This window comes from Dreissena polymorpha, chromosome 6, assembly GCF_020536995.1.
Source record: "Dreissena polymorpha isolate Duluth1 chromosome 6, UMN_Dpol_1.0, whole genome shotgun sequence".
In the NCBI taxonomy this organism is placed as follows: domain Eukaryota; kingdom Metazoa; phylum Mollusca; class Bivalvia; order Myida; family Dreissenidae; genus Dreissena; species Dreissena polymorpha.
In genome coordinates, this window is record NC_068360.1 from 60,836,272 (window position 1) to 60,863,459 (window position 27,188).

The window sequence follows — 27,188 nt, forward strand, 5'->3', positions numbered from 1 at the left end:
GCAAGGGATAAACTTATTGCGACAGTTTAGGTTAGTGCGAGACAGGAACTGAGTGGATGGAACAAAGCTTAGAGCCGACAGGAACGTCCTGCGTGAGAGTAAGTAAGGGTGACAGGAGAAAGTAACTTATTGTGGCAAGGGAAGTTTGTGCTAGAGATGAATTTAGCGAGATATATTTATTGCGAATGATGAAGTTAGTGCGAGAGATGGAGAACGCGTGAAAGAGGCAGTTAGTGCGGCTCGATTGGTCATTGTCGGCTAGGGTACTACTTTAATGTACCCCGGGTACTCTTAATTATACTTAAATGTACCCCGGGTACGAAAAATAAACCTACACGTACCCGGAAAATTTAGACTGTACCCGAGTTTTTTTCCCGCCCCAAATCCAATGAGGTAAAACGCGATAAGGAACAAAATTCCCATTTGAACAAAACCTGCCACAACAGTATTTTATGTTAGGAGTTTTGAAAATATAGAGGGCATTTTACAGAATTTTGACTTCAATTTAAACATTATTAATTTGAAAAAATAGCCGAATTTAGCGTTAGAATTCCCGGGTTCGTTTCAGTATATTTCCCGTACTCGGGTTACATTTACGTATATTTAAGAGCACCCGGGGTACATGTAAGTAGTACCCGAGCTGACAATGACCAATCGAGCATTAGTGCGACTTATGAACTTATTTCCAAAGATGGAGTTGAAGAAAAACTATCTAACGGATATCAACTCTAGCTATGAATTGCTGTATTCAATCAAAACAATTACAAATTGATATCTCAAGTTTAAACAACAACAACAACAAATGTCTTACCCGTAACAGTTCCAGAACAAACTATGGCAAATTAGTCAGCGGCGGCTCTTAAATACTGTTCCAAGGTATTTGAGTGGAAATTGCGGTTTGGATTTCTTGGAACTGAAAAAATGCATTTCCTAATTAGGTGGTCACGTGATATGAGGTGTGTCTAGCTTATTCATAACGAATAAATATCAGGTCGTGACCAAAATATAGGGGTTATACAATTTTCTAAAACACTGATCAACGTTCGGGTATTCTAAATGAAGTAAGGTGGATTGCACTTGATTAAGCACATACATAACGTAGTTCTTGGGTTTAAAGCTTTGTATATTGTGTATATAAGTAACCTTATTTGTCTTTAAATACATTGTGTTTGTTCTGTTGTAGGCCAATACGGAAATGTTTGTTTTATGTAATCATGTTTTATCGGTAATTGTTTAGTATTCTATTGTATTCAATATCTTTTGGTAACAGTGTCCATTAATTATGTTAATTATAAAATTAAACAATTAATACAGAATCTTATTGATACAAAAAGAATGTTTTTAACGACCCTTTTTTTGGTACCACAGCTAAGAAGAGCAAAAGATGAACCTTGTGCGAGAGAGTGACGTAGTATGAACTCAGTTCGAGATAGGAAATTTGTTTTAGAAAAAATGAATGTTTACGAGAGGCATATCGTTCCATACCATTTCAATTGCAAATGCACGTAAGAATGACATGTGAACCGATCCTGAATATTTGCCGTTCCCTTGCAAAACAAAGCATTAAAACAATAACACATATCCTGTACAGTCACTAAAATTCGTATCAAAATGTTATTATCCTGCATGAACAAGTCATTTATTTCCTCTTTTGGAAATGCGGGAGAAACCTACATACACATTATTCGCATTTGTCAATAGGATTAAGTTTAACCACACGTAAAAAAGGCGACGAATTCAAAACCATGTACTTTAAAATACTATTTTTGTCATAAGTTTGACATAACTAAATGACGGTAGTTCTGGTTCATTAAATTTCGGGAATGGTCAGACAAGAGACCAAGCGTTACGATTGTACGCTTTTCCACAGTTATGGTATGTTTAAAAACATTGGTTTTTACCAGACTGACAAACGGAGTAACTATCAGACAGACGGACGAGCAAACGCACGGACAAATGGCTAGAAAAAAATGAATATTTTGACTTCTGCGGACGTATCTGGTGAAAACAGGCACTTAGTAAACAAATAAAACGAACATAAAACTTATATGAAAAAGGCAGACAAAACCTCCCTTGTATTTTATAACTGTATTGAGAACGATTACAGTAGAAAGCAGAGTTATAAACAAGGAGCAAAGTTACACATAGTACTTAAACATACGTCTAATGTCAATCATCCGAACAAATGTTTACTCACTACATTAGCAAACCCGTAGTGACTTTGTCAAAACTTAATGATATATCTCATTTGTTTTTGTCTCCAATTCTGCATGATGTTTACGTGTTTTAAGTGCATTGTGTTAAGCACTTAGCATACTGCACCTCCTTTCAACTTCTCATGTGAAAGACGAATTAGTCTTGGTCAATGCTCACATGGAAAGCGGGGCAGCGGAGGGGTGGGGTGCAAACCTGAGGCCCCTGATTTTTGTTACCAGTAGACAACGGAGCCGATCATTGTGTCGTTATGGAAAGGCAACTTTATGAAAATACGATATTTAAATTGACATTACTTTTGACATGGACCTTATGATCAGGGGATAGGGGACTTGCTTACGTAACATCGACTAGATTACGACAGTTCTCGCAATTTATTTAAAATTATCTGAAATAGGGCTGATTTACCGTACATTCATATAAAACTTGAGCTTTTGTTGAGTCACACATGTCTTGCGTGCGAAAATAACGTGTTCATCATGTATAATGTCTTACAAGTATCTGTAAAATTACCTTATGAATGATTTACTTTCAATCCGCACATGATTGGACTGGCGCTTCAAACGGACGCACGAAAATTCAAAACTCGCCATTATGACAATTGTACTGCAAAGTGACATATTCGAAAACTGTTTAAAACAAAAATAATTGACGGTATGATGTTGAGTTTTGCATTTAAAAAATCCTGTTTTAATTATCTTATTTCATTTTCCGCCTATTTCATATAAAGCCTGTTGAAATGATTGATGAAAACGAATCGCTAGTTGGATTGCATTGCAGTTTTTTCTATATTTTTCGCGGTAAAACGTTGTTACATCGATCTTGTCCTATTTTGCATGCTCAATATTTAATTAGTTCATCACCATCATCATCTTCATCATAAGCATCATACTCATCTTAGGCAGTAGCAACGTAGCCATCATCGACATTATTGTACTCATTATCACCGAACTTGTAACCATCATTATCATCCTCGTGATTATCATCATCATCATTACAATTCCCCTCATAATAATAAATAGAATGTTCATCAAAATTGCCACCATCAATAGTTATCATCATCACCTACATCAACACAAAATAACATATCAACAGTTCATCTGTATTATATAACGAGCTAATATACCAACCATAAGTAAGATTATGAGGTCTTTCCTCGCCTAAACAAAACAAGGAACAAGAATGTGCCCCAGCACTCTACCTTAATGACTTACTATAGCAGTGGGGACACATTCCGAAGGTTTGCTTCAAGTAATACTCTATTTACTGAAAGGCATTACATTGTGTATTGATTTTTATGACGTAAGAAAATGCAGGAGAACCTGCAGTAAACAGAATAAGTTGAGAACGGTGACCAACAAGCAAGCCCTGATATGAGAATCAAACCTGGGTTACAGAGAGAAGCAGGTGTTCAGAATGGTGACCACCAAGCAAGCTCTGGATATGAGAATCAAACCTGTGTTACAGGGAGAAGTAGGTGTTCAGAATGGTGACCTCCAAGCAAGCTCTGGATATGAGAATCAAACCTGGGTTACAGAGAGAAGCAGGTGTTCAGAATGGTGACCACCAAGCAAGCTCTGGATATGAGAATCAAACCTGTGTTACAGAGAGAAGTAGGTGTTCAGAATGGTGACCTCCAAGCAAGCTCTGGATATGAGAATCAAACCTGGGTTACAGAGAGAAGCAGGTGTTCAGAATGGTGACCACCAAGCAAGCTCTGGATATGAGAATCAAACCTGTGTTACAGAGAGAAGTAGGTGTTCAGAATGGTGATCACCAAGCAAGCTCTGGATCTGTGAATCAAACCTGGGTTACAGAGAGAAGTAGGTGTTCAGAATGGTGACCACCAAGCAAGCTCTGGATATGAGAATCAAACCTGTGTTACAGAGAGAAGTAGGTGTTCAGAATGGTGACCTCCAAGCAAGCTCTGGATATGAGAATCAAACCTTGGTTACTGAGATAAACAGGTGTTCAGAATGGTGACCACCAAGCAAGCTCTGGATATGAGAATCAAACCTGTGTTACAGAGAGAAGCAGGTGTTCAGAATGGTGATCACCAAGCAAGCTCTGGATATGAGAATCAAACCTGTGTTACAGAGAGAAGTAGGTGTTCTGAATGGTGACCACCAAGCAAGCTCTGGATATGAGAATCAAACCTTGGTTACTGAGATAAACAGGTGTTCAGAATGGTGATCACCAAGGAAGCTCCGGATATGGGAATCAAACCTGGATTACCCAGAGAAGCAGGTGTTCAGAATGGTGACCACAAAGCAAGCCTCTGATATGTGAATCAAACCTGGATTACTGAGAGAAGCAGGTGTTCAGAATGGTGACCACCAAGCAAGCCTCAGATATGAGAATCAAACCTGGGTTACAGAGAGAAGCAGGTGTTCTGAATGGTTACCACCAAGCAAGTTCAAGATATGTGAATCAAACCTGGGTAACAGAGAGAAGCAGGTGTTCAGAATGGTAACCAACAAGCAAGCTCTGGATATGAGAATCAAACCTGGGTAACAGAGAGAAGTAGGTGTTCAGAATGGTGACCACCAAGCAAGCTCTGGATATGAGAATCAAACCTGGGTTACCGAGAGAAGTATGTGTTCTGAATGGTGACCACCAAGCAAGTTCAAGATATGGGAGTCAAACCTGGGTTACTGAGAGAAGCAGGTGTTCTGAATGGTGACCATCAAGCAAGCTCTGGATGTGTGAATCAAACCTGGGTTACTGAGAGAAGAAGATGTTCAGAATAGTATCACCAAGCAAGCTCTGGATATGAGAATCAAACCTGGGTAACTGAGAGAAGCAGGTGTTCAGAATGGTATCACCAAGCAAGCTCTGGATATGAGAATCAAACCAGGATTACTGAGAGAAGCAGGTGTTCAGAATGGTGACCATCAAGCAAGCTCTGGATGTGAGAATCAAACCTGTGTTACAGAGAGAATCAGTTGTTCTGAATGGTGACCACCAAGCAAGCTCCGGATATGAGAATCAAACCTGGGTTACAGAAAGAAGCAGGTGTTCTGAATGGTGACCTCCAAGCAAGCTCCGGATATGTGAATCAAACCTGGGTTACTGAGAGAAGCAGGTGTTCTGAATGGTGATCACCAAGCAAGCTCTGGATGTGAGAATCAAACCTGTGTTACAGAGAGAAGCAGGTGTTCAGAATGGTGATCACCAAGCAAGCTCTGGATGTGTGAATCAAACCTGGGTTACAGAGAGAAGCAGGTGTTCAGAATGGTGATCACCAAGCAAGCTCTGGATGTGTGAATCAAACCTGGGTTACAGAGAGAAGTAGGTGTTCAGAATGGTGACCTCCAAGCAAGCTCTGGATATGAGAATCAAACCTGGGTTACAGAGAGAAGCAGGTGTTCAGAATGGTGACCACCAAGCAAGCTCTGGATATGAGAATCAAACCTGTGTTACAGAGAGAATCAGTTGTTCTGAATGGTGACCACCAAGCAAGCTCCGGATATGAGAATCAAACCTGGGTTACAGAAAGAAGCAGGTGTTCTGAATGGTGACCTCCAAGCAAGCTCCGGATATGTGAATCAAACCTGGGTTACAGAAAGAAGCAGGTGTTCTGAATGGTGATCACCAAGCAAGCTCTGGATATGAGAATCAAACCTGGGTTAAAGAGAGAAGCAGGTGTTTAGAATGGTGACCTCCAAGCAAGCTCTGGATATGAGAATCAAACCTGTGTTACAGAGAGAATCAGTTGTTCTGAATGGTGATCACCAAGCAAGCTCTGGATATGAGAATCAAACCTGGATTACTGAGAGAAGCAGGTGTTCAGAATGGTGACCACCAAGCAAGCTCTGGATATGAGAATCAAACCTGTGTTACAGAGAGAATCAGTTGTTCTGAATGGTGACCACCAAGCAAGCTCCGGATATGAGAATCAAACCTGGATTACTGAGAGAAGCAGGTGTTCTGAATGGTGACCACCAAGCAAGCCTCAGATATGAGAATTAAACCTGGGTTACAGAGAGAAGCAGGTGTTCAGAATGGTGACCACCAAGCAAGCTCTGGATATGAAAATCAAACCTGGGTTACAGAGAGAAGCAGGTGTTCAGAATGGTGACCACCAAGCAAGCTCTGGATATGAAAATCAAACCTGGGTTACAGAGAGAAGCAGGTGTTTAGAATGGTGACCACCAAGCAATCTCAGGATATGGGAATCGAACCTGGGTTACAGAGAAGAGTAGGTGTTCTGAATGGTGACCTCCAAGCAATCTCAGGATATGGGAATCAAACCTGTGTTACAGAGAGAAGTAGGTGTTCAGAATGGTGACCATCAAGCAAGTTCCACATATTGTAGTCGAACCTGGGTTACCAAGTTAAGCATGTGTACCAAACAGCGGTATAGTACCGTTTTGGTACACCCATGCATGGACCTCATAAGACTTTGAAATGCACCAGAGATACTTGAATTAGTTGACACAAATTTCCTCCATTAATGGGTGGAAAATTTCAGTTAAACCAAAACCATTTTCTTTTAACAAGCTTTAATGTAATATAGTATGGCATGAAAGGCAGTTGTACTAAATTATATTGTTTAGCAAATTCAAACATTCAGAGTCTCAAACTTTGCCTCATTTGAGGCAGAAACAGAAAATATTGACCAATGAGCATGCTCCATTGGTTAAATACCAGTATATAAAATAACATAGTATATTCAGGGCATATTTTCATTGATGATATATGTTTTTGGTAAAAGTATTTGATATTAAGTTTAACAAATAAATTATAAGTATTCTTGAATATCCCCTGTGATACTACATGTATTCTGAATTAAAATACAATCACAGGGTAACTCTGCAACATGTATGAAGTTTAAAATGCATACCAGTAGTTAAAACAGTGATAATGGAGACTTTGCAAGACTTTAGCACAGATGTCGACATTGGGTTGAGTAGTTGAGTAGCTAAGATTATTTGGTAAAAAAACAGCTAAACACAGTACATTAACAAACAATATCACACATGGTGATAAAGGTCAATATCACTGTATACCATGCAATTGCGAAATAGAAAACCCACTGAGGACCCTATGACATAAAGTGACCAGCCAGGGAGCCCCATATTGTCTATGCACAGAAGCCAAAGACCTGGGCTTCCTTGCAGGTCATTGTTATGCCAAGGGGCTCAAAGTGGAGTTTTTTTTTTCATTTATATTTTACTGAAAATTTTCATCCTGCGTATCAATCAGTGTACACTCATTAAAAAAACAAGAGCACCGCCTTGCGGGTGCAGACCGCTCATCTATTTTCTTTTTAAAGGTGAAGGGACTCTCATTTTCAATCACAAAGGAGGGAGGGGTGGAGTGAAGAGGGGTGTTTAGTGTGGGGTTGTGGACATTTATTACATTATCTTCCAAAAAAGTGAAAAAAAAAAAAAAAAAAAATCGGGGGCGGGGGGTGGGGGGGTGGGAGGGGGTGGGTGGGTGGAAGGGCGATTGGGGGGGGGGGGGATTTTTTGGGTGCGATGGTTAATCGGTATTTCAAACATAACCGTTTAAAAAAAAAAAAATGGGGGGGGGGGGTGGGGTATAGTGTGAGGGTGTGGTGGTAATTGGTGAGATGATCTTAAAAAAAAAAAAAAAAAAAAAAAAAAATTAAAAAAAAATAATTGGGGGGGGGGGGGGGGGTGGGGTGGGTGGGGGTATAGTGTGAGGGTGTGGTGGTCATTTGTGAGATGATCTTAAAAAAAAAAAATAGGGGGGGGGGGTGGGGGGGGAGGGGGGGTGGGGGGGGAGGGCACGTGGGACGGTTTGGGTGGAGTCTATTGTGGTATGTCAGGTAAGAGTAGTTTCGTCAAAGTATCAATCAAATCTAATCATAAATAAAGAAGTTATGGCAATTTTAGCAAAATTTAATACTTTGACCTTGAGAGTCAAGGTCATTCAAAGGTCAAGGTAAAATTCAACTTGCCAGGTACAGTAACCTCATGATAGCATGAAAGTATTTGAAGTTTGAAAGCAATAGCCTTGATACTTAAGAAGTAAAGTGGATCGAAACACAAAATTTAACCATATATTCAAAGTTACTAAGTCAAAAAAGGGCCATAATTCCGTAACAATGACAACCAGAGTTATGCAACTTGTCCTTTTACTGTACCCTTATGATAGTTTTTGAGTGTTCCAAGTATGAAAGCAATATCTATGATACTTTAGGGGTAAAGTGGACCAAAACATAAATCTTAACCAAATTTTCAATTTTCTAAGTATAAAGGGCCCATAATTCCGTCCAAATGCCAGTCAGAGTTACATAACTTTGCCTACACGGTCCCCTTATGATAGTTAACAAGTGTTGCAAGTATGAAAGCAATAGCTTTGATACTGTAGGAATAAAGTGGACTTAAACACAAAACTTAATCAAATTTTCAATTTTCTAAGTATAAAAAGGGCACATAATTCTGTCAAAATGCCAGTCAGAGTTACATTACTTTGCCTGCACAGTCCCCTTATGAAAGTTAGTAAGTGTTGCAAGTATGAAAGCAATAGCTTTGATGCTTAAGGAATAAAATGGACCTAAACACAAAACTTAACCAAAATTTTCAATTTTCTAAGTATAAAAAGGGCACATGATTCTGTCAAAATGCATGCCAGAGTTATCTAACTTTGCCTGCCCAGTCCCCTCATGATAGTAAGTAAGTGTAACAAGTTTAAATGCAAAAGCATTGATACTCACTGAGAAAAGTGGACCTAAACGCAAAACTTAACCAAAATTTTCAATTTTCTAAGTATAAAAAGGGCACATAATTCTGTCAAAATGCACGCCAGAGTTATCTAACTTTGCCTGCCCAGTCCCCTCATGATAGTAAGTAAGTGTACCAAGTTTGAATGCAATAGCATTGATACTTTCTGAGAAAAGTGGACCTAAACGCAAAACTTAACCGGCCGCCAATGCCGACGCCGACGCCAAGGTGATGACAATAGCTCATATTTTTTTTTCAAAAAATAGATGAGCTAAAAATGAATATCTCTCAACGTAAGTTATAATCTGGGAAATATTCACAATTCGCAATATAGCTCATATAAAATGTAAATTTGAAGTAATTTATAAAAGCATTTTTTTTTACATAAAAAAAATCACGAGTGTCAAAAGCAAAATACAAGAAAGCGCTACCATGCAGTGCAACTGAGCTATGTGTAGCAAGGATGGTGATGTCACTCTATAACTTTTCAGCATGCGGTTTCCATATTAAGCATATCGGGACATATTTACCAGTCCAGTCTCTATATGCCCCTATCAGATTTAACGTACTTAAAATGGTCATATACAATGAGGATATGTTTATGGGAGTTACAATATCATAAATTATAAATGTTTAGCAAATATTTTTATTTAAATAAAATACCCACATACCAACACTCAATGGTATAAAGTGAATGTGTCAAGCCCAGTAAAATTCTACACACAAATAGTAATACAAAGGAAGTTGACAAATGTACAAGGGAAGTAACACATTCCCAAAATATGATTGCACACACAAGAGTTTACTCCCTTGTACTAACAAAAATAACACTGTAAAATATAACAATTTATGAAAATACAAAATAGAATTTATACATTTTTTTTTAAACTTACACATAAAAAAATACTTTTTAAACCACAAGTAAAGTACATATATTCTGTTGTCACAAATAACCTACATGCCTATTGGGGTTCATACTCAATTTTAAATTTGATTCCAATTTTTTAAATCAAATAAACAACACAATTTGACTCTCCTTAATGTCATTAAAGAGTGAATACCAGTTTTATTTGAAGTATGATACCGCCTTTTTTAAATCATGTTAATATGTACATAGAAAAACAAAGTTTAAAGAAAATATAACAATAATGATTATATGTTTACCCCAAAAGTATGACTATAAATTAGGCAATACTTCAGCAGTGAGACAAGACTGACATGTTAGTTGTTAATCAATGGCAACAAGTGGGCTTAATGTTCTCATCTGAGACCCGAAAGTACATAACTGCTCTGATCAGGTAGTGTGCTTGAGGTTTCACAATAAACATAACAGGAAAAATACCCAAACACCTTGCAGCACCTTTTTAAACATCAGACAAACATTTTTAAACTCATTCCAGACATTTGGTCTGAGTAAGATTCACAATAAGTGGGTAAACAATATGGCTTCTTGACCACCAACATACAAAACACTGTCTCGCTCCATGGCAGTAATGTTTTCTAATTTCATAGGATTTATATCTTATTCATCTGAGACACTTTAAAACAAATGTTTTCACAAGCTTTTCTCTCAAATTGACCTAATGACCTTCTTTTTTTAAATAACATAGCCCAGTTTTGAACAAGAAAAGATAAGATTGGGACAAATATTCTGATCAAGTTTCATGAAAATGTTTAACATATACATGCATGCAAAAACATGTCTGATTTTAATTACTGCAATGAGATGTTTATAAAAAAGACACATTATTATCAACAAAACAGTAAAACACAAACAAAACGTAACAAGTAAGGAAAGTTTGTTACAATGTAAGAAACAATTCTAGATAAAAAAACATAATAAGGTTTAACTAAAATCAAAGAAAACATTAAATTCTTATTCCAAACTGTAGTTGCAGAATCTGCAACAATAAAAGCATAATATTTATTGACAAATTGAAATTTTTCTTGCATATTTATACTAAAGACTTCTTTTCTAGTAACGAAATAACCACAACTGAAATAGTTCTTTAAAAATCAATGACACACTTTCAATAACTTTGGACTTCTGACTGACTAAGTACTGATTAAAAGCACTGACACACTAATTAAAACAACACACATAATTTATGTTTATTTATCATATTAATCAGTTTGTTTTAACAAAATAACAAAGCATCAAGCAGCTTTTATATCTGTGAAAATTTATAACTAGTGTTTAAAACAAATAAGTATATACACTTTCTGTCAGAAAAAGTTTGTTATTTTTTATACAAAAACATACAACAGAAATTAGCTTTATTTCAATGTGTAAAGAAATGACATCATTGGTTATTAAATCTACATGTAAAATAAATATTACCATATATTAGGGAGCAAAAACATGTTTTATTGTCAGCTTATGAAAAAAAATGTTCACATTCACATTAACATGTTCAAAATAGTTGGTATAGCAAGTCTGTAAATTTGAACGATACATGTACATATAAATGGTTACTTTCTTCTGTAAATACAGCATACCATTTCAATTATATACACAGAGGAACAATATCAACATTATATGATCCAATGTATATATTAGGCCACAAAAAAATGATCAGATGTATGGCGGATTTGACATACCTAAAATTTGTAAAATGAAATGGAATTTTTTGTGCACCTTCATATATCATTTTGCCCAACATCCAATCATTTAAAAAACAAGATGTGTTTGTGAAACACAATGTCCCCCTATATGATGTTTGACATTGTAGGATGACCTTGACCTTGTGAAGGATGACCTTGACCTTTCACCACTCAAAATGAGCAGCTCCATGAGATGCACATGCATGCCAAATATCAAGTTGCTATCTTCAATATTGCAAAAGTATTCATAAAATGAGCAATTTTGGCCACATATAATTGACCTCTGACCTTGAAGGATGACCTTGACCTTGACCTTTCACCACTCAAAATGTGCAGCTCCACGAGATACACATGCATGCCAAATATGAAGTTGCTATCTTCAATATTGCAAAAGTATTCATAAAATGAGCGATTTTGGCCACATATATTTGACCTCTGACCTTGAAGGATGACCTTGACCTTTCACCACTCAAAATGTGCAGCTCCATGAGATACACATGCATGCCAAATATGAAGTTGCTATCTTCAATATACAAAAGTTTTTGCAAAATGTTAAAGTTGGCGCAAACAGACAGACAGACCAACAGACAGGGCAAAAACAATAAAAAATTGTTCTTTTTTAAAATTTACTTAGGTAAAATATTTTACTTCATACACTGTTTATTATTCATAAAACAGTTATTATACACAATAGCAGCATTTTATAAGCTGAATGCATTTTTGAGACAAGTAAAACAAATATATATACACAATAACTTATCATTCTGCCCTTGTGTTAGCTTATGATTACAAAGAAAAAGGAAAAATATTTTTTTTTCATTGTGCATGCTAGCCATGTTTGTGGGGAAAATTGCATTAAACAAATAATGAATGAGTTGTCCCCTTAAATACATGTATGGCCAACCATCAAAATAGTAAGCTCTAGAACACTATTGGAACAAACAAAATATTCTTTGTGATAAAAAGACATTTTAAGTATTTAAAAATTTATATTTCGACCACATTTCAGAGGCAAACAATATGGCAGGTAACTGTTGTTAAATTAATAAAAATAACAACATTTTTTGTGAACACACAACTGAACATAGCCACCCCAGATACACAATGTCATGCAACTTACAGATTTAAACAAGAAATTAAAAACAATAAATGAATTGAAATTCAAAAAGAACATTATCACAGGATATCAATTGGTGTTGGCATTTTTATATTTCCTTTTTTTAAACACAAACATGTTGTTTTAAAAATATATACATGCTTTTATGTTTGGAGCACAGATAAATTTCGATGATCTAACATACACTAAGTAAAATGTGTAAAAACAAGGAAATAACAAGGGATTGGTTCTAAGATTGTGCTTTTCTGTGCAAATAAATGCTGTAAATTGCTGGATTAAAAAATGGAACTCTAAACTTAATTGACCAGTCGCCAAAGTATCGATCGCTCCGCCCACATTCTTCGATCAGCCAATCAGATATCGATTTTTCACACACCCCTCAGCAACGCTTATTTGGCCGCCATTTTGTCCGACAAACAAAGCGTATCGTACATATGGAATGGACGTAATTTTTAAGAGTTTACACAGATTTTATATCAAATGCATGATCATTACTGTTCGATCACTATTCAAAATTGTAGGTGCTATACATACTTTATAAAAGGTTATCATTTTATCTTTATTTCTTGAACATATGAACAAGTAATGAGAAAACAAACACAATAAATAGTGTAACCACACCAGTTGTGTGTTCTATAAAACGTGCTATACCGTTTGATGCACAATATTATTAATCAATTTGGGCAACATAATAATTGCCACACGTGCTTTTTAATCTCAGCGTAATTGTCGATGATTAATAAATGACAGTATGTTGCGTGGATCTCAGAATGAATGAACATTAAGGCATTGTTAGGTACTGTGCACAAGAAAAGAAATATTTAATTACTTAAATGATTTCCAATTATAAATTTATTTTCTGTGGATCATAAACAATGGAAATCATTATAAATTGTAAACTTAAATATTGTTTTAACTAAAGTTAAAACAACAAAAAGGTGATTTCAACGCCGCTTAGCTAGCTTAAAGTGACTTCAAGTGTAAAATGTAAGGCTTATAATACAACAACAACATTTCTAATACAACATATATTGATACGGGGAGAAATGTGAAAATTGCAATTAACATATAAGGGCCATCTTGCTATAAATAAAAAAATGCATAATATGCTAAATGTATTCAATTCGAATGTTCGTGAACAGCACCGTAATACCAAAATTTCATATTTCGATAGTGAAATGTAGCAGGTTCCCATTAAACATAAATGAAATAAAATGCATATTAGATCTGTTAATGAAACCACGAAATTAGGCCTGTATTATATTATGGTTACAATCAAAATTTAATTTATATCTAAATTAAAAAAATTGGTGTCTTTTTAAAAATAACACAATAAAACAAAGATCTAAACATTTTTAATAAACAATAAACCCATCATGATATGGATGTGTCATTTGCATTTAATTAAACTATTTTCAAAATTATATATGAATAGCAACCGGATTCACTGCCAGACGGTTTTCATACAAGTTCAAAATCAATATGAAATAAATGTTCATTTTTACCACTGATTTTTCATCAACTTCCTATAATATGTATAAGAAACGTTTCTGATAGTTAACTCATTTATTATGATTACGCCATTTCTCTCTAAAGCATTTATGATTGTATTAAAGTTGTGCAAAGCAGTTTAGTTTAGTGTGCGGCTTTGATAAAAAGAGCATGATACATCGTTACAAGTATAGTATTTCACTCACGTAATGCGCTATAATTGCGATCTGCTTGTCGGAGTTTTCTAATCACTAGACCACGTGACTATGTGGGCGGAGCAATCGATAATTTGGCGACTGGTCAATTATAGTAGCAGGAATTAATATAAGAAAGCAACAAAGTTTGTGCAGATTGGGGCTAAAAACAGTGTCCGTTATAACCGCTCTGCAATCCTGACTATAATCTGATTGTATGCATTTGATACTACAAATCATTGATATATGTATAGTAACAATTTAATTAAAACAAAAACAAAAGTTTGTAATGCTTTATAATTTATAAATTTCCAATAATGATTATTAAAAAATAAATTATCTTTTATTGTGAATCTATATAAAAGATTTTTTGCTCCCTTGTGTACAACATTTAAATATTTGTAATCTGTATTTTTTTAATCTGTTATTTCTGCAATCTGTGAACAAGTCTCTTTAAAAGATTATAAAAACTTTTATTATCAACCATCAAGACTGCATTGCACACAAAAAGGCTTTGGTCAATGCAGATGAAATGCAACTAAAAGTAGAGAAATTTCAGCCTCACAAACTCTACATATGTAATAGTAAAATAATTAAAAAACTTTCACTTATTGCAAACATAAAAGGTTGAAGTTTTCTTCCATTTGATGCTACCAAAATGGAATAGTAATAAAGTAAACAGGATTTATACTGAACAAAACAAAAACAACTTTCACAAAATACATTCCAAACTGTCACGGTACATCATTTTTTTGTAAATAACACTTATTTGTGAAATAGACAATTTAGTTGCAGTCCGCACAGGCTAATCAGGGACGTCACTTTCCGCCTAAAATTGATTTTCGGTAAGGAGGGACTTCCTTCAAACTAAAAATACCATAAAAGTGGAAAGTGTCGTCCCTGATTAGCCTGTGCGGATTGCACAGGCCAATCTGGGACAACACTTTACGCACATGCATGAAGCCCAGTTTTCTCAGAACGCGACTCATATATACACATGTTGAAGAAAGTACCAACAGTCAAACTGTGTGAAAGATTTCTGGTTTGGTTACAGTACCGGTATTTTACCCAAATTCTATAACAACAGAACACAATTTCTATGAGACAAACAAATCCTGTTGACTGCTTTTGACTCAACATGTCAGGTTGTAATGCATGTCATCTGCATAGCTGAAAATGGAAAAAGTGAAGAGTTACAAACATAAAGGACTTGCAAATAGAATTATTATTTTTCAACAACAACGCAAGAGAACTCAAAATCATGGCTTATTACCAGATAGGCAATTAACATTGAAAATCAAATACATAATTCTCGCCTATATAGCGTGACGATGCTAGCCTGTTGCAGGGAAACAGTAATCCTGAACATTAACCATGCTCTATAGTATCCATTATATGCATCTTTTGACGATTTAAAAACCTGAAAGTTATAAAATGTTACAAACCCGAAACGATTGTATAATTTGGAAAATTTGGAAAGTTTGGTTGTAATAGTTATACTTAAGACATTACCAGGGTTGCTTATATTTTTGACATTACCAGGGTTGCTTATATTTTTGACATTACCAGGGTTGCTTATATTAAGTATAGATTACATGCACTGTCATGTCAGCACGGATGGCCGAGTGGCCTAAGCGGTAGACTTACTCAAAGCTCAGTGGTTCGAGTCCAGGTATTGATAAATTTTATTTTTGTTGTAAACTGGAACTCTTTATATCCAATAAATCAATTAATCAATTTAAAGCATTTAATGACAAACTTCAATCATGCCAAGCTCTGTGAAAATGTCCTGTTGAATATCACATATTTTGTTCATGGTAGCCAGAGCCCCAGATAATTTTTTAAGATAAAGAGTATTTCACTCACGACATTTTTAGCTTTTGAGTATAATACAAAATCAAAGACTTTTGTGGGAGTATTTTAAATACTCCCGCAAAAGTCTTTGATTTTGTATTTTACTTTTTTTTATACATGCAGAAAACATGTATTAATAATAAAGAACATCTACTCTTGTTTATATAAACATGCATTTTGAAATAGCTGATCAAATAATCGGAATTGGGGCACTGTTGGTCCAACTGATAATTGCACAAAATGCTTATGGCATTTTTTATGTTGATTTTTTTCACTCATCAAAAGTATAATTCATGCATATCATGAATATTTTTCATGAGTATTTTACACAAATACGCATCTTATCTGGACCTCTGATGGTAGCCTTTATGTTTCTTGTTTATGCTAGCTTACATGTTTCTTAAAATAATTATCTCATGTATATTTGTCATGCTTACCTATATATTTCTTCGTACAGGGAGGTCAATAACATTCAAGTGAATAGCAGTGGAACTAGTTTGGTTGAAGTCGTCTCCCTTTGAAGACATCTGACCCTGTAGACTAGACAACTAAAAATATAGAAAAGCTAAAAATAGAACTAAGTCATGGACAGAAATTAAATTGACAAACATTTCCAGAAAGTTTGGAGAAGATTTAATGAAAAATGTACAAGTTAGAGAGCTTAAACGGCAAATTAAAAAAAAAATATCAACCAAAGACAATAACACTTCAGTGCCTGGTGCAAAGAGGCTGGTTATCCCACTTCGCCTATAATTGTATGTGACAAACTGTACCGGGTATATGACTTAAATAGCGGAAACAATAAATGTGCCTCATGCCAAACCACCTTGCCCATCTGCATAGGGTGATACCATAAATTAATAATATTTATCATCTGTCAAAGAATTTTGTTATTCCCATGTAATTTTATAGTTTGACAGCATAAACTGTACACTTTAATAAGTCCATATGATGAACATGTGGACTTCATTGTTAAGTTCATGCCTTGAAACTATAAAGAACAGTTCTCTGATACATGTACATGTATATAATATTAATTTGATTCAATAAAACAGTTCTAAAAGGGAAGTCACTCTTGCTTACACTATTTGAAGACCCACGCGAGGTTATGTCCCCTGTACCAACATGAGTGGTATGTCTGAAATTCATTGGCTCACCAATCATGCTACGATCTATACGTCTTCGCCTCTGTAATTGAAAATTAATTGAAGTATGAATGCTTTACATAGGCCTGAAATAATTTTTCAATTTACAGTATCATTGTTTTCATTAATAATGATGAGGAATTGAATGTATCATTCATTCATTGCTGATCAACTTCTTTAAAGTGGGACACAATAATCAAGTTGTAGAAATTCTTAATTTTTCAAAGAAGATATAACTTCACTAAATTTGTAATTTGTATTGTAGAATAACAAAAAGTTCACAACATCAGACACACAGACAATCTGACAGAGACAGACCCATCGAAAGCCTGACAGAGTAAGAGACAGGTTTAACCCTTTACCACTTACAAGCAAAGTGAAAATAGCTTTATGCAACCAGAACGAAACCAGTACAGTCTGCAAGTAACTTGCAGTCTTTTCAGGTTTTATGTTATTTGCTGTCCATCAGTACATTAGGATTGGAAATGTCAGCCTTTAAAACTTGATTCCAGAATTTAAAATCTAAAATTTAATTTTTATCTGAGTGGTTAATTGCTCAGAAAAAAAACACTCACCGGCTGAGGCTGTTCTGTGAGGCAACAATTAAAACACAACATGGTGCCCATTGCCATAATAAACACAGTCTATGGAATAAATATAGTGGACTGGAATGGTTTCCTGATATCACAGAGTCGTGATTCTGCTTAACACAGAGTTATCTTTTGTGAATGTTGTACAATTCCAAAATTATTTCCCTTTTAATATTGATGATTCCTTGAAACACAGAGTTATCTTCCTAAAATGCTGTACACTTCTCAAGTTTTTTCACTTTGATTACAAGGGATTCACAAGACTCTTTTTGAAAATATATTTGCGTAGTTTTTCTTCAAGCTATTTGCAGATCTTCATCTAGCTTAAAATTACTGATCTATATAAACTTCCTTTATTATTATATCATCCCCTTGTTTTCCATTCACATAATATGTGTTTGTTCTCTATATTATACAAGAGAAATTTCAAAATCTGCCCTAAGTATAATGCAGAGACACATTATCAACACATTTGAGAAATAATGCTTGCATTATATGTACAGCAAGTTTCTTTTTAATCACTGTATTTAGCCATGAATCCTTTGTGGTCAATCCTTTTTAAAACGTCACAATAACTTCTTGATTCACTCTCTAATCCCGCTATGATAGTCAGATAATTTAACAACTATCTTGATGTAGGTGTTATCTGTCCTCTTTGTCCATTGATATACATGTAGTTGATTGTTTGTATAAACCATGAATCATCATCCGGTGACAAAGTAATAAACTTCCTCAAAAATATTCATATCAAGCAGTACTTGTATCTATTTTTCACTCACAATGTAGGCCTTTGTTCTATTTAATAATAATGCCCTCTATGCCATGTATTCAATGTTTTCAAGTACAATATTCGAACCAAGTTGCTCTTGAGTTATTTCCCCTTTCATTACTGAATTACAAATGGCAAAACCAATATGGTAATAAGGCAAGATTTTACACTGATGTTTAGACTTTTAGGCTTTTTATGATCTATCTATCAAAGTTTGACATCACATGAGAATGTGTCACTAATAAAGTTAAAATAAAGTCTAAATTCAGCAGTTCTCTCCCTTTATTCTGCTCAATTTCGAATGCTCAGCATGAGGTCAATAGCTGGAAATATTTAAATTTTCAACAACTTTTATAACTCCGCTATCGAAGAACTAATTGTTTGTCTGAGTAAGAAACACCTCCGGGTTGCATGCTCATCTGAAAATACAAAGAAAACTATTTTAAAATGTAAATTATATATTTACTACATATATTTGCATTTTTCATTGTTCTCAATTAACCCTTCTCCACCGAGAAGCAAAGTGAAAATGGGTATGTGAAAACAGCATAAAACCAGAACAGCCTGCGAGTAACTCCCAGTCTGTTCAGGTTTTATGCTGTTTGCTGCTCATCAGTATACAGGGGTTGGAAATGAAGCCTTTAAAACTTGATTTTAGTCAGAAAGATCTTTCATTAAATTTAATTTTCTAAGGGACAACAAATGCGTCAAAATGTGTACCTAAGTGGTAAAGGGAGAAATTAACTACAGTACTGTTGTTAGTTTTGATGTGTGTGAAGCTCTTTTTATTGTTTGTAGGGAAATGGTACAGCAACAAAACTGAAAAAAGGGATTTTTTTCCAAGATTTACTTTAAATTTGGACAGGGATGTTATTGTTGTTAAGAAATAATTTTGAGAAATGCAACCTTTGTAAGGGCCTTAATAAATTTTAATAAGTAAAACATTCTCTGCACCAAGCCCTGTTTTTGGGGTATTGTTTGATAGATATGCATCAAAGGGACAATCTTTATCTTAAACAATATGACTTCAAAAATGTGTTCGTGAAGACTGCATCATCTTATGCTGAGCTTACACAATTGTCAGTTGGATGTCAACAAAGCTTACACAATTGTCAGTTGGATGTCAACATAGCTTACACAATTGTCAGTTGGATGTCAACAAAGCTTACAAATCAAAGCTTCATAACACAGTGGTCAGATTTTATAATTCCAGTTTGTCAACAAGAGATGTGTTTGTCAGAAACACAATGCCCCATTCTGTGCCTCTTTTTGTGTGATTATATCCCTTTGACAAGAGCACCGCCTTGCGGGTGCAGACCGCTCATCTATTTTTTTCTTTTAAAGGTGTCGGGACCTATCTCAATTTCAATCACAAAGGACGGAGGGGTGGAGTGGAGAGGGGTGTATAGTGTGGGGGTGTGGTCATAATCATTTATTACATTATCTTCCAAAAATGCGAATTTTTTTTTTCGGGGGGGGATCCTTGGGTTGGATGGTATTTCAAAAATAAAATAATAAAAATAAATATTTGTGTTTTTTAACCATGTTTGAAAAAAAACAAGAGATGTGTTTGTCAGAAACACAATGCCCCCTATTGCGCCGCTTTGATTTTTTTTTTTTTTTTTACCTTTGACCTTGAAGGATGACCTTGACCTTGAACTTCCACCACTCAAAATGTGCAGCTTTATGAGAACGCCGCTTTAAAAGAATTTTTTTGACCTTTGACCCTGACGGATGACCTTGACCTTGTAAGATGACCTTGACCTTGAACTTCCACCACTCAAAATGTGCAGCTTCATGATAACCCTGCTTTGAATTTTTTATTTTTTTACCTTTGACCTTGAAGGATGACCTTGACCTTAAAGAATGACCTTGACCTTGAACTTCCACCACTCAAAATGTGCAGCTTCATGAGAACGCCGCTTTGAAATTAAATTTTTATTTTTTTTATTTTTGACCTTGAAGGATGAAGTTGACCTTGAACTTCCACCACTCAAAATGTGCAGCTTCATGATAATGCCGCTTTGAATTTTTTATATATATTTTTTTTGACCTTTGACCTTGAAGGATGACCTTGACCTTTAAGGATGACCTTGACCTTGAACTTCCACCACTCAAAATGTGCAGCTTCATGATAACGCTGCTTTGAAATTTTTTACTTTTACCTTTAGTTGACCTTGACCTTGAAGAATGACCTTGAACTTCCACCACTAAAAATGTGCAGCTTCATGAGAACGCCGCTTTGATTTTTATTGTTTTTACCTTTGACCTTGAAGGATGACCTTGACCATGAACTTCCACCACTCAAAATGTGCAGCTTGATGAAAACGCCGCTTTGAATTTATTTGTATTTTTTTACCTTGAAGGATGACCTTGACCTTGAACTTCCACCACTCAAAATGTGCAGCTTCATTAGATACACATGCATGCCAAATATCAAGTTGCTATCTTCAATATTAAAAAAGTTATGGACAATGTTAAAGTTTTCGGACGGACAGGCGCCATATATTTGACATTTGACCTTGAAGGATGACCTTGACCTTTCACCACTCAAAATGTTCAGCTCCATGAGATACACGTGCATGCCAAATATCAAGTTGCTATCTTCAATATTGAAAAAGTTATGGCCAATGTTAAAGTTTTCGGACGGACAGACATCATAAATTTGACATTTGACCTTGAAGGATGACCTTGACCTTTCACCACTCAAAATGTGCAGCTCCATGAGATACACATGCATGCCAAATATCAAGTTGCTATCTTCAAAAGTGAAAAAGTTATGGCCAATGTTAAAGTTTTTTTCGGACGGACGGACAGACTGACTAACATACAATGTACTGACAAACAATTCAACTGCTATATGCCACCCTTCCGGGAAAAAAATTATTTTTTGGAGTGGGGGTGGGGGTGGGGGGGTATAGTGTGAGGGTGTGGTGGTCATTTATTAGATGATCTTTAATTAAAATAAACAATAATGGTGGGGGAAATTGAGGGGGGATTGGGGGGGGGGAGCGTGGGGGGGGGATGTTTTGGGTGGAGTCTATTGTGGTATGTCAGGTAATAGTTGTTTTGTCAAAGTTTCCATTGAATCTAATCATAAATAAAGAAGTTATGCCAATTTTAGCAAAATTTAATAATTTGACCTTGAGAGTCAAGTTCATTCAAAGGTCAAGGAAAAATTCAACTTGCCAGGTACAGTACCCTCATGATAGCATGAAAGTATTTGAAGTTAAAAAGCAATAGCCTTGATACATTTTGTACTTTAGAAGTGAAGTGGATCTAAACACAAAATGTAACCATACATTCAAAGTTACTAAGTCAAAAAAGGGTTGTACAAATGACAACCAGAGTTATGCAACTTGGCCTTTACTGTCCCCTTATGATAGTTTGCAAGTGTTCCAAGTATGAAAGCAATATCTATGATACTTTAGTGATTAAGTGGACCAAAATACAAAACTTAACCAAATTTATTAAGTATAAAGGGCCCATAATTCTGTCAAAATGCCAGTCAGAGTTACATAACTTTGCCTGCACAGTCCGCTTACGATAGTTAGTACGTGTTGCAAGTATGAAAGCAATAGCTTTGATACTTTTGGAAAAAAGTGGAACTAAACACAAAACTTAACCAAATTTTCAATTTTCTACGTATAAAAAGGGCACCTAATTCTGTAAAAATGCCATTCAGAGTTACATAACTTTGCCTGCACAGTCCCCTTATGATAGTAAGTAAGTGTTGCAAGTATGAAAGCAAAAGCTTTGATACTTAAGGAATAAAATGGACCTAAACACAAAACTTAACCAAAATTTTCAATTTTCTAAGTATAAAAAGGGCACATAATTCTGCCAAAATGCAAGCCAGAGTTATCTAACTTTGCCTGCCCAGTCCCCTCATGATAGTAAGTAAGTGTACCAAGTTTGAATGCAATAGCATTGATACTTAATGAGAAAAGTGGACCTAAACGCAAAACTTAACCAGACGCCGACGCCAAGGTGATGACAATAGCTCATTTTTTATTTTTTTTTAAATAGATGAGCTAAAAAATGTAACTTCCCTTTTGAAAATGATCTGTACCTGCCAAATGATAAATAGAAATTATCTCCCTTTATATCTTGGTACTTCCCTTGATTTGTTTTTTTGACCTTTGACCTTGAAGATGACCTTGACCTTTCACCACTAAAAATGTGTGGCTCCATGAGATACACATGCATGCCAAATATCAAGTTGGTATCTACAATATTGCAAAAGTTATGGCCCATGTTAAAGTTTTCGGCGGAAGGACGGACAGACAGACGGACGAACTGATGGACAGTTCAACTGCTATATGCCACTCTACCGAGTGCATAAAAATTAATTAAATCTGTTGGTTCATTGTACAGAAAAAATCAGCAAATATTACTCCTTTAAGCCCATACAACAGTCAACAGGAATGCTTGATATAACCTATCTTTAAGTTTAAAATACATAGAAAATGGTTAACCAGATGGGCTGATCATGCTATCACTTGAGCTAATTGGTTTTATTTGATAAACACTTCAAAGGCTGATCTACTAAAATTAAATCTCCATTAATCAATGTGCCAAAGTTATCTCTTGTGCCATGAGGATTTATGTTATTAACAAAAATGAAAGCCTAAAATTTATTCTACAAGAGAAACATGCAACATTTATAAATACAAGAAAATTATAATTTATTTCAAACTAAAATCACAGTGTCTGAAAAATGAATAACTTCATAATCGTATCGCGAAAGTATTGGAATCTGAACTTTCTTTACCTTTGTTCAAGTCCTGTTAACATGTACAACATTCAAACAGAAGCTATAGAGTACATGTACATGGCAAAACAGATCGAGCACCCTATGGGGCTTTACTAAAAGATATGGGGGTGGATATGGATGTTCATCCACACATGTATAGGTCTATCAGATGTTAATCTTTTTATCTGTGTGAGAATCTTGCTTGTACTTTTGGGAAACACTGGGTGCTTTTTCATGTCTTTTGGTTAATTATAATGGCTCAGCCATACTATGTTTTTTGTGTTAATTTTTTCTCTGTATCCCAAGGGTACAAATGTATAATTACAGTAGCTTTTTTAAGAATAATAATACAGTTTTTGTAGTTTTTTAGCAGTTTTTTTATTGATTCATGTTTACCTTTATGAAAATGTTAATTGATACTATTTATTTCTTTAATGCAGGAAATTTAACAGGTTTAATTTAGTTTGAACCTTTGCAACAAAAGTATAATTGTTATCAATTCAAATTTATTACTTTGATTTTTACATCAAACTTATTATCTACATTGTTTAGCATAACACAAATCTAAACCCATTTATGCCTAGCGTCTAGAAAAAAGGACTTGGCAAACAGCCTAGACCCAAATTAGACGCCACATGATCCGGCGTCTCATCAGGGTCTGCGCTGTTTGCTTGAAGGAATTTCTGTAAGAAATATTCTAAATATAGAAAAAATATACTAGACATCCCAAATTTTGGAAATAAATTGATCCAATTTAGAAGGATGGGAGAGTCCACTTGGCATAAATGGGTAAAGTTGATGCCTCTCTTTTAAATGATTTTTTTTAACAATAACGTCATCATGCATGCAGCTATCATATAGGAAAGCTTGGTCAAGGGCCATTAACATTTAATGATCAATACAGTAACACACAATAAAATTATCCTGTAATACATGTAGCAGTTTGAAACCATAAAACTACAACATTTTCTAATATATGTCTAAACTAAGTATATACAATCTCAAACCACAGACTCTAAATGACAATATAATATACGCTCTGTGCTCAAACATAATATTTCAATCTTAGAATGTAAATTATAAAAATGTAAACCCTCAGAAAATTAGGTTGCCTCTGAGTTTCTATTTGTATGCATAAGCAAACTGAAAAAAGCAAACAACAAGAACAAACCCTTGAAAACAAGTTAAAAGTCTGAATTACTTACATCAAAGTCCGCTCATAATACATTCATTATAAATTATTGCTTTCATTAAATACTAACACAGATGTCTCGCTTTTGAGGCTGATCTTTTTCGAAATAATGCGTCAGATGCATCAAAACAATCAGCTGGCAGAGAAATGTGTAAGAAATAGAATGTTTCCACACTTAACCTTTAAACAGTATTCTATTATCACTATTTTACTTACGATATTTTCCTTGTGAACAACATCTTGACTTAAAGGGGAAGCTATTATTCATGTACATGATAAACAGAGAAATCCAAATAAAACCATCTTATTTCATCCAGCAAACAAGTACAGTCAATCTTGTATTTAGAGACCACTAAAGGGAGTAACCAAAAGTGGTCTCTTGATAAAATGGTCTTTAAATAAAAACAGGCCATTAGGGATGAATACGGACCTTTAATTTTAAATCCAGATATAGGATTATCTCCTTTTGACACAGCGATTTCAGCTTTTGTAATCAAATGAATCTAAATATAAATAAAACAAATGCAACAATTTTTTACTTAAAATATGTTGTATTTGTCCTCTCTAATTCTAAATACAATGTTAATGGTTTGCATGGAGAATGGGGTTTTCCGACTCCAAACTCATTCACGATTAAATTTACGTGCACTTTTACTCTTCAACACTTCCAATACCAGAATTTTCTCATTTAACATATATACTTTCGGTTTTGACATTTTCATTTCTGCATGTAAGCTTATATATATCTGACTCCATTATGGTACATAGGGAAATAAATAAAACACCTTGATTGAAAACTAAATACGCCTGATTGAAAAATTTGCTAACACAAACTAATTAGCCTAATAACAATTACATTTTTTAATGAACAGATTTTGCTACATGTTACCGATTAATAGTTTATTTTTTACACCTCTCGAGAACATGTGTGTCGCATCGGCGCATTGTTTCTGCAACAAAATCGGCGATCAAATTTGTCACTTAACGTCCAAGATAGTAAACTCTTTAACCTATGGACTGTTGGCAATACCGCACTGTATTATTCAACACCAAAAATTGATACGAAGTCAGCATTAACACCGGTCAGAACCGGTCATCGAGACAAAGGAAAATGGTTGGTGTGAAATCAATACAAAGGTGTAATCGTTCATGTTATCGGCTTAGATAAACAATCAACACTGACTTGTCCCTGAACGGTCAACAGATTTACCACTTTTACCTTAAAGCGGTCGCTTAATTCAAGACTTAGGCATCAAAATACACTAAAATCAGCGGTCGCTGGTCACGTGAGACAAAAGCTTAATACAATATGAAAATATAGTTAAAACGCTTGGGTGGGATTTAAAGTGGTCCCATAAGACAAAAGTCGCTTAAACGGGCCTTTTCACAGATTTTGGCATTTTTTAACTTATTCATTAAATGCTTAATATCGATAAATGTAAACATTGGATCGTAAAAGCTCCAGTAAAAAATCAAGAATAAAATTAAAACAAGATGTGTTTGAGAAACACAATGTCCCCTATATATGACCTTGACCTTGTGAAGGATGACCTTGACCTTGGGAAAGATGACCTTGACCTTTCACCACTCAAAATGTGCAGCTCCATGAGATACACATGCATGCCAAATATCAAGTTGCTATCTTCAATATTGCAAAAGTATTCATAAAATAAGCGATTTGGGCCACATATATTTGACCTCTGACCTTGAAGGATGACCTTGACCTTGACCTTTCACCACTCAAAATGTGCAGCTCCATGAGATACACATGCATGCCAAATATCAAGTTGCTATCTTCAATATTGCAAAAGTATTCATAAAATAAGCGATTTGGGCCACATATATTTGACCTCTGACCTTGAAGGATGACCTTGACCTTACACCACTCAAAATGTGCAGCTCCATAAGATACACATGCATGCCAAATATCAAGTTGCTATCTTAAATATTGCAAAAGTATTCATAAAATAAGCGATTTGGGCCACATATATTTGACCTCTGACCATGAAGGATGACCTTGACCTTGACCTTTAACCACTCAAAATGTGCAGCTCCATGAGATACACATGCATGCCAAATATCAAGTTGCTATCTTCAATATTGCAAAAGTATTTATAAAATGAGCGATTTTGGCCACATATATTTGACCTCTGACCTTGAAGGATGACCTTGACCTTGACCTTTCACCACTCAAAATGTGCAGCTTCATGAGATACACATGCATGCCAAATATGAAGTTGCTATCTTCAATATAGCAAAAGTTATTGCAAAATGTTAAAGTTGGCGCAAACAGACAGACCAACAGACAGACAGGGCAAAAACAATATGTCCCCCACTACTATAGTGGGGGACATAAAAAGGAAAAGAACATAGCCCGGACCAGGTTTCCAACCAGTGACCCCTGGAGTCCTGCCACAGTCCTGAAGTTAAAACGCTTTAGCCTACTGAGCTATTCCGCCGAGTACACATGCTGAACGTATTTTATACCTTATATAAGCAATCTTCGTAGTTTCAAAAAAATTTAACGACAAAAACAGAACTCTCCAAATTATTCAATCGTTTCGCGT

General features: G+C 35.1%; 1 protein-coding gene and 2 long non-coding RNA genes across 3 annotated transcripts; all 3 read right to left on the reverse strand.

The window, feature by feature from the left end:
- Positions 1 to 3,238: 3,238 nt before the first annotated feature.
- On the reverse strand, positions 3,239 to 7,445 carry LOC127835442 (uncharacterized). The gene is made up of 3 exons (XR_008028523.1): positions 6,469 to 7,445; positions 5,979 to 6,048; positions 3,239 to 3,600 (listed from the first exon to the last, which is right to left on the reverse strand). It is a non-coding gene; the product is annotated as an uncharacterized LOC127835442 (long non-coding RNA).
- A 2,094-nt stretch (positions 7,446 to 9,539) lies between these two features.
- LOC127835439 (uncharacterized) lies at positions 9,540 to 26,975 on the reverse strand. The gene is made up of 3 exons (XR_008028520.1): positions 26,638 to 26,975; positions 26,194 to 26,491; positions 9,540 to 11,972 (listed from the first exon to the last, which is right to left on the reverse strand). It is a non-coding gene; the product is annotated as an uncharacterized LOC127835439 (long non-coding RNA).
- LOC127835438 (CDC42 small effector protein 2-like) lies at positions 15,345 to 24,783 on the reverse strand. The gene is made up of 5 exons (XM_052361874.1): positions 24,635 to 24,783; positions 17,890 to 19,092; positions 17,253 to 17,357; positions 16,607 to 16,717; positions 15,345 to 15,485 (listed from the first exon to the last, which is right to left on the reverse strand). The coding sequence occupies exons 2-4, from the start codon at positions 17,944 to 17,946 to the stop codon at positions 16,607 to 16,609; spliced, it is 273 nt and encodes a 90-aa protein (XP_052217834.1). The 5' UTR covers positions 17,947 to 19,092; positions 24,635 to 24,783; the 3' UTR covers positions 15,345 to 15,485.
- Positions 26,976 to 27,188: the final 213 nt, after the last annotated feature.

What these genes read in the sequence shown, in the direction of transcription:
- LOC127835438 (XM_052361874.1), bottom strand. Translation starts at nt 17,946, where the DNA reads ATGGCAATGGGCACCATGTTGTGTTTTAATTGTTGCCTCACAGAACAG. An exon ending in TCACAGAACAGCCTCAGCCG is followed by an intron (nt 17,358 to 17,889) that starts GTGAGTGTTTTT and finishes TTTCAATTACAG; the next exon opens with AGGCGAAGACGTATAGATCG. An exon ending in CGCGTGGGTCTTCAAATAGT is followed by an intron (nt 16,718 to 17,252) that starts GTAAGCAAGAGT and finishes CTATATTTTTAG; the next exon opens with TTGTCTAGTCTACAGGGTCA.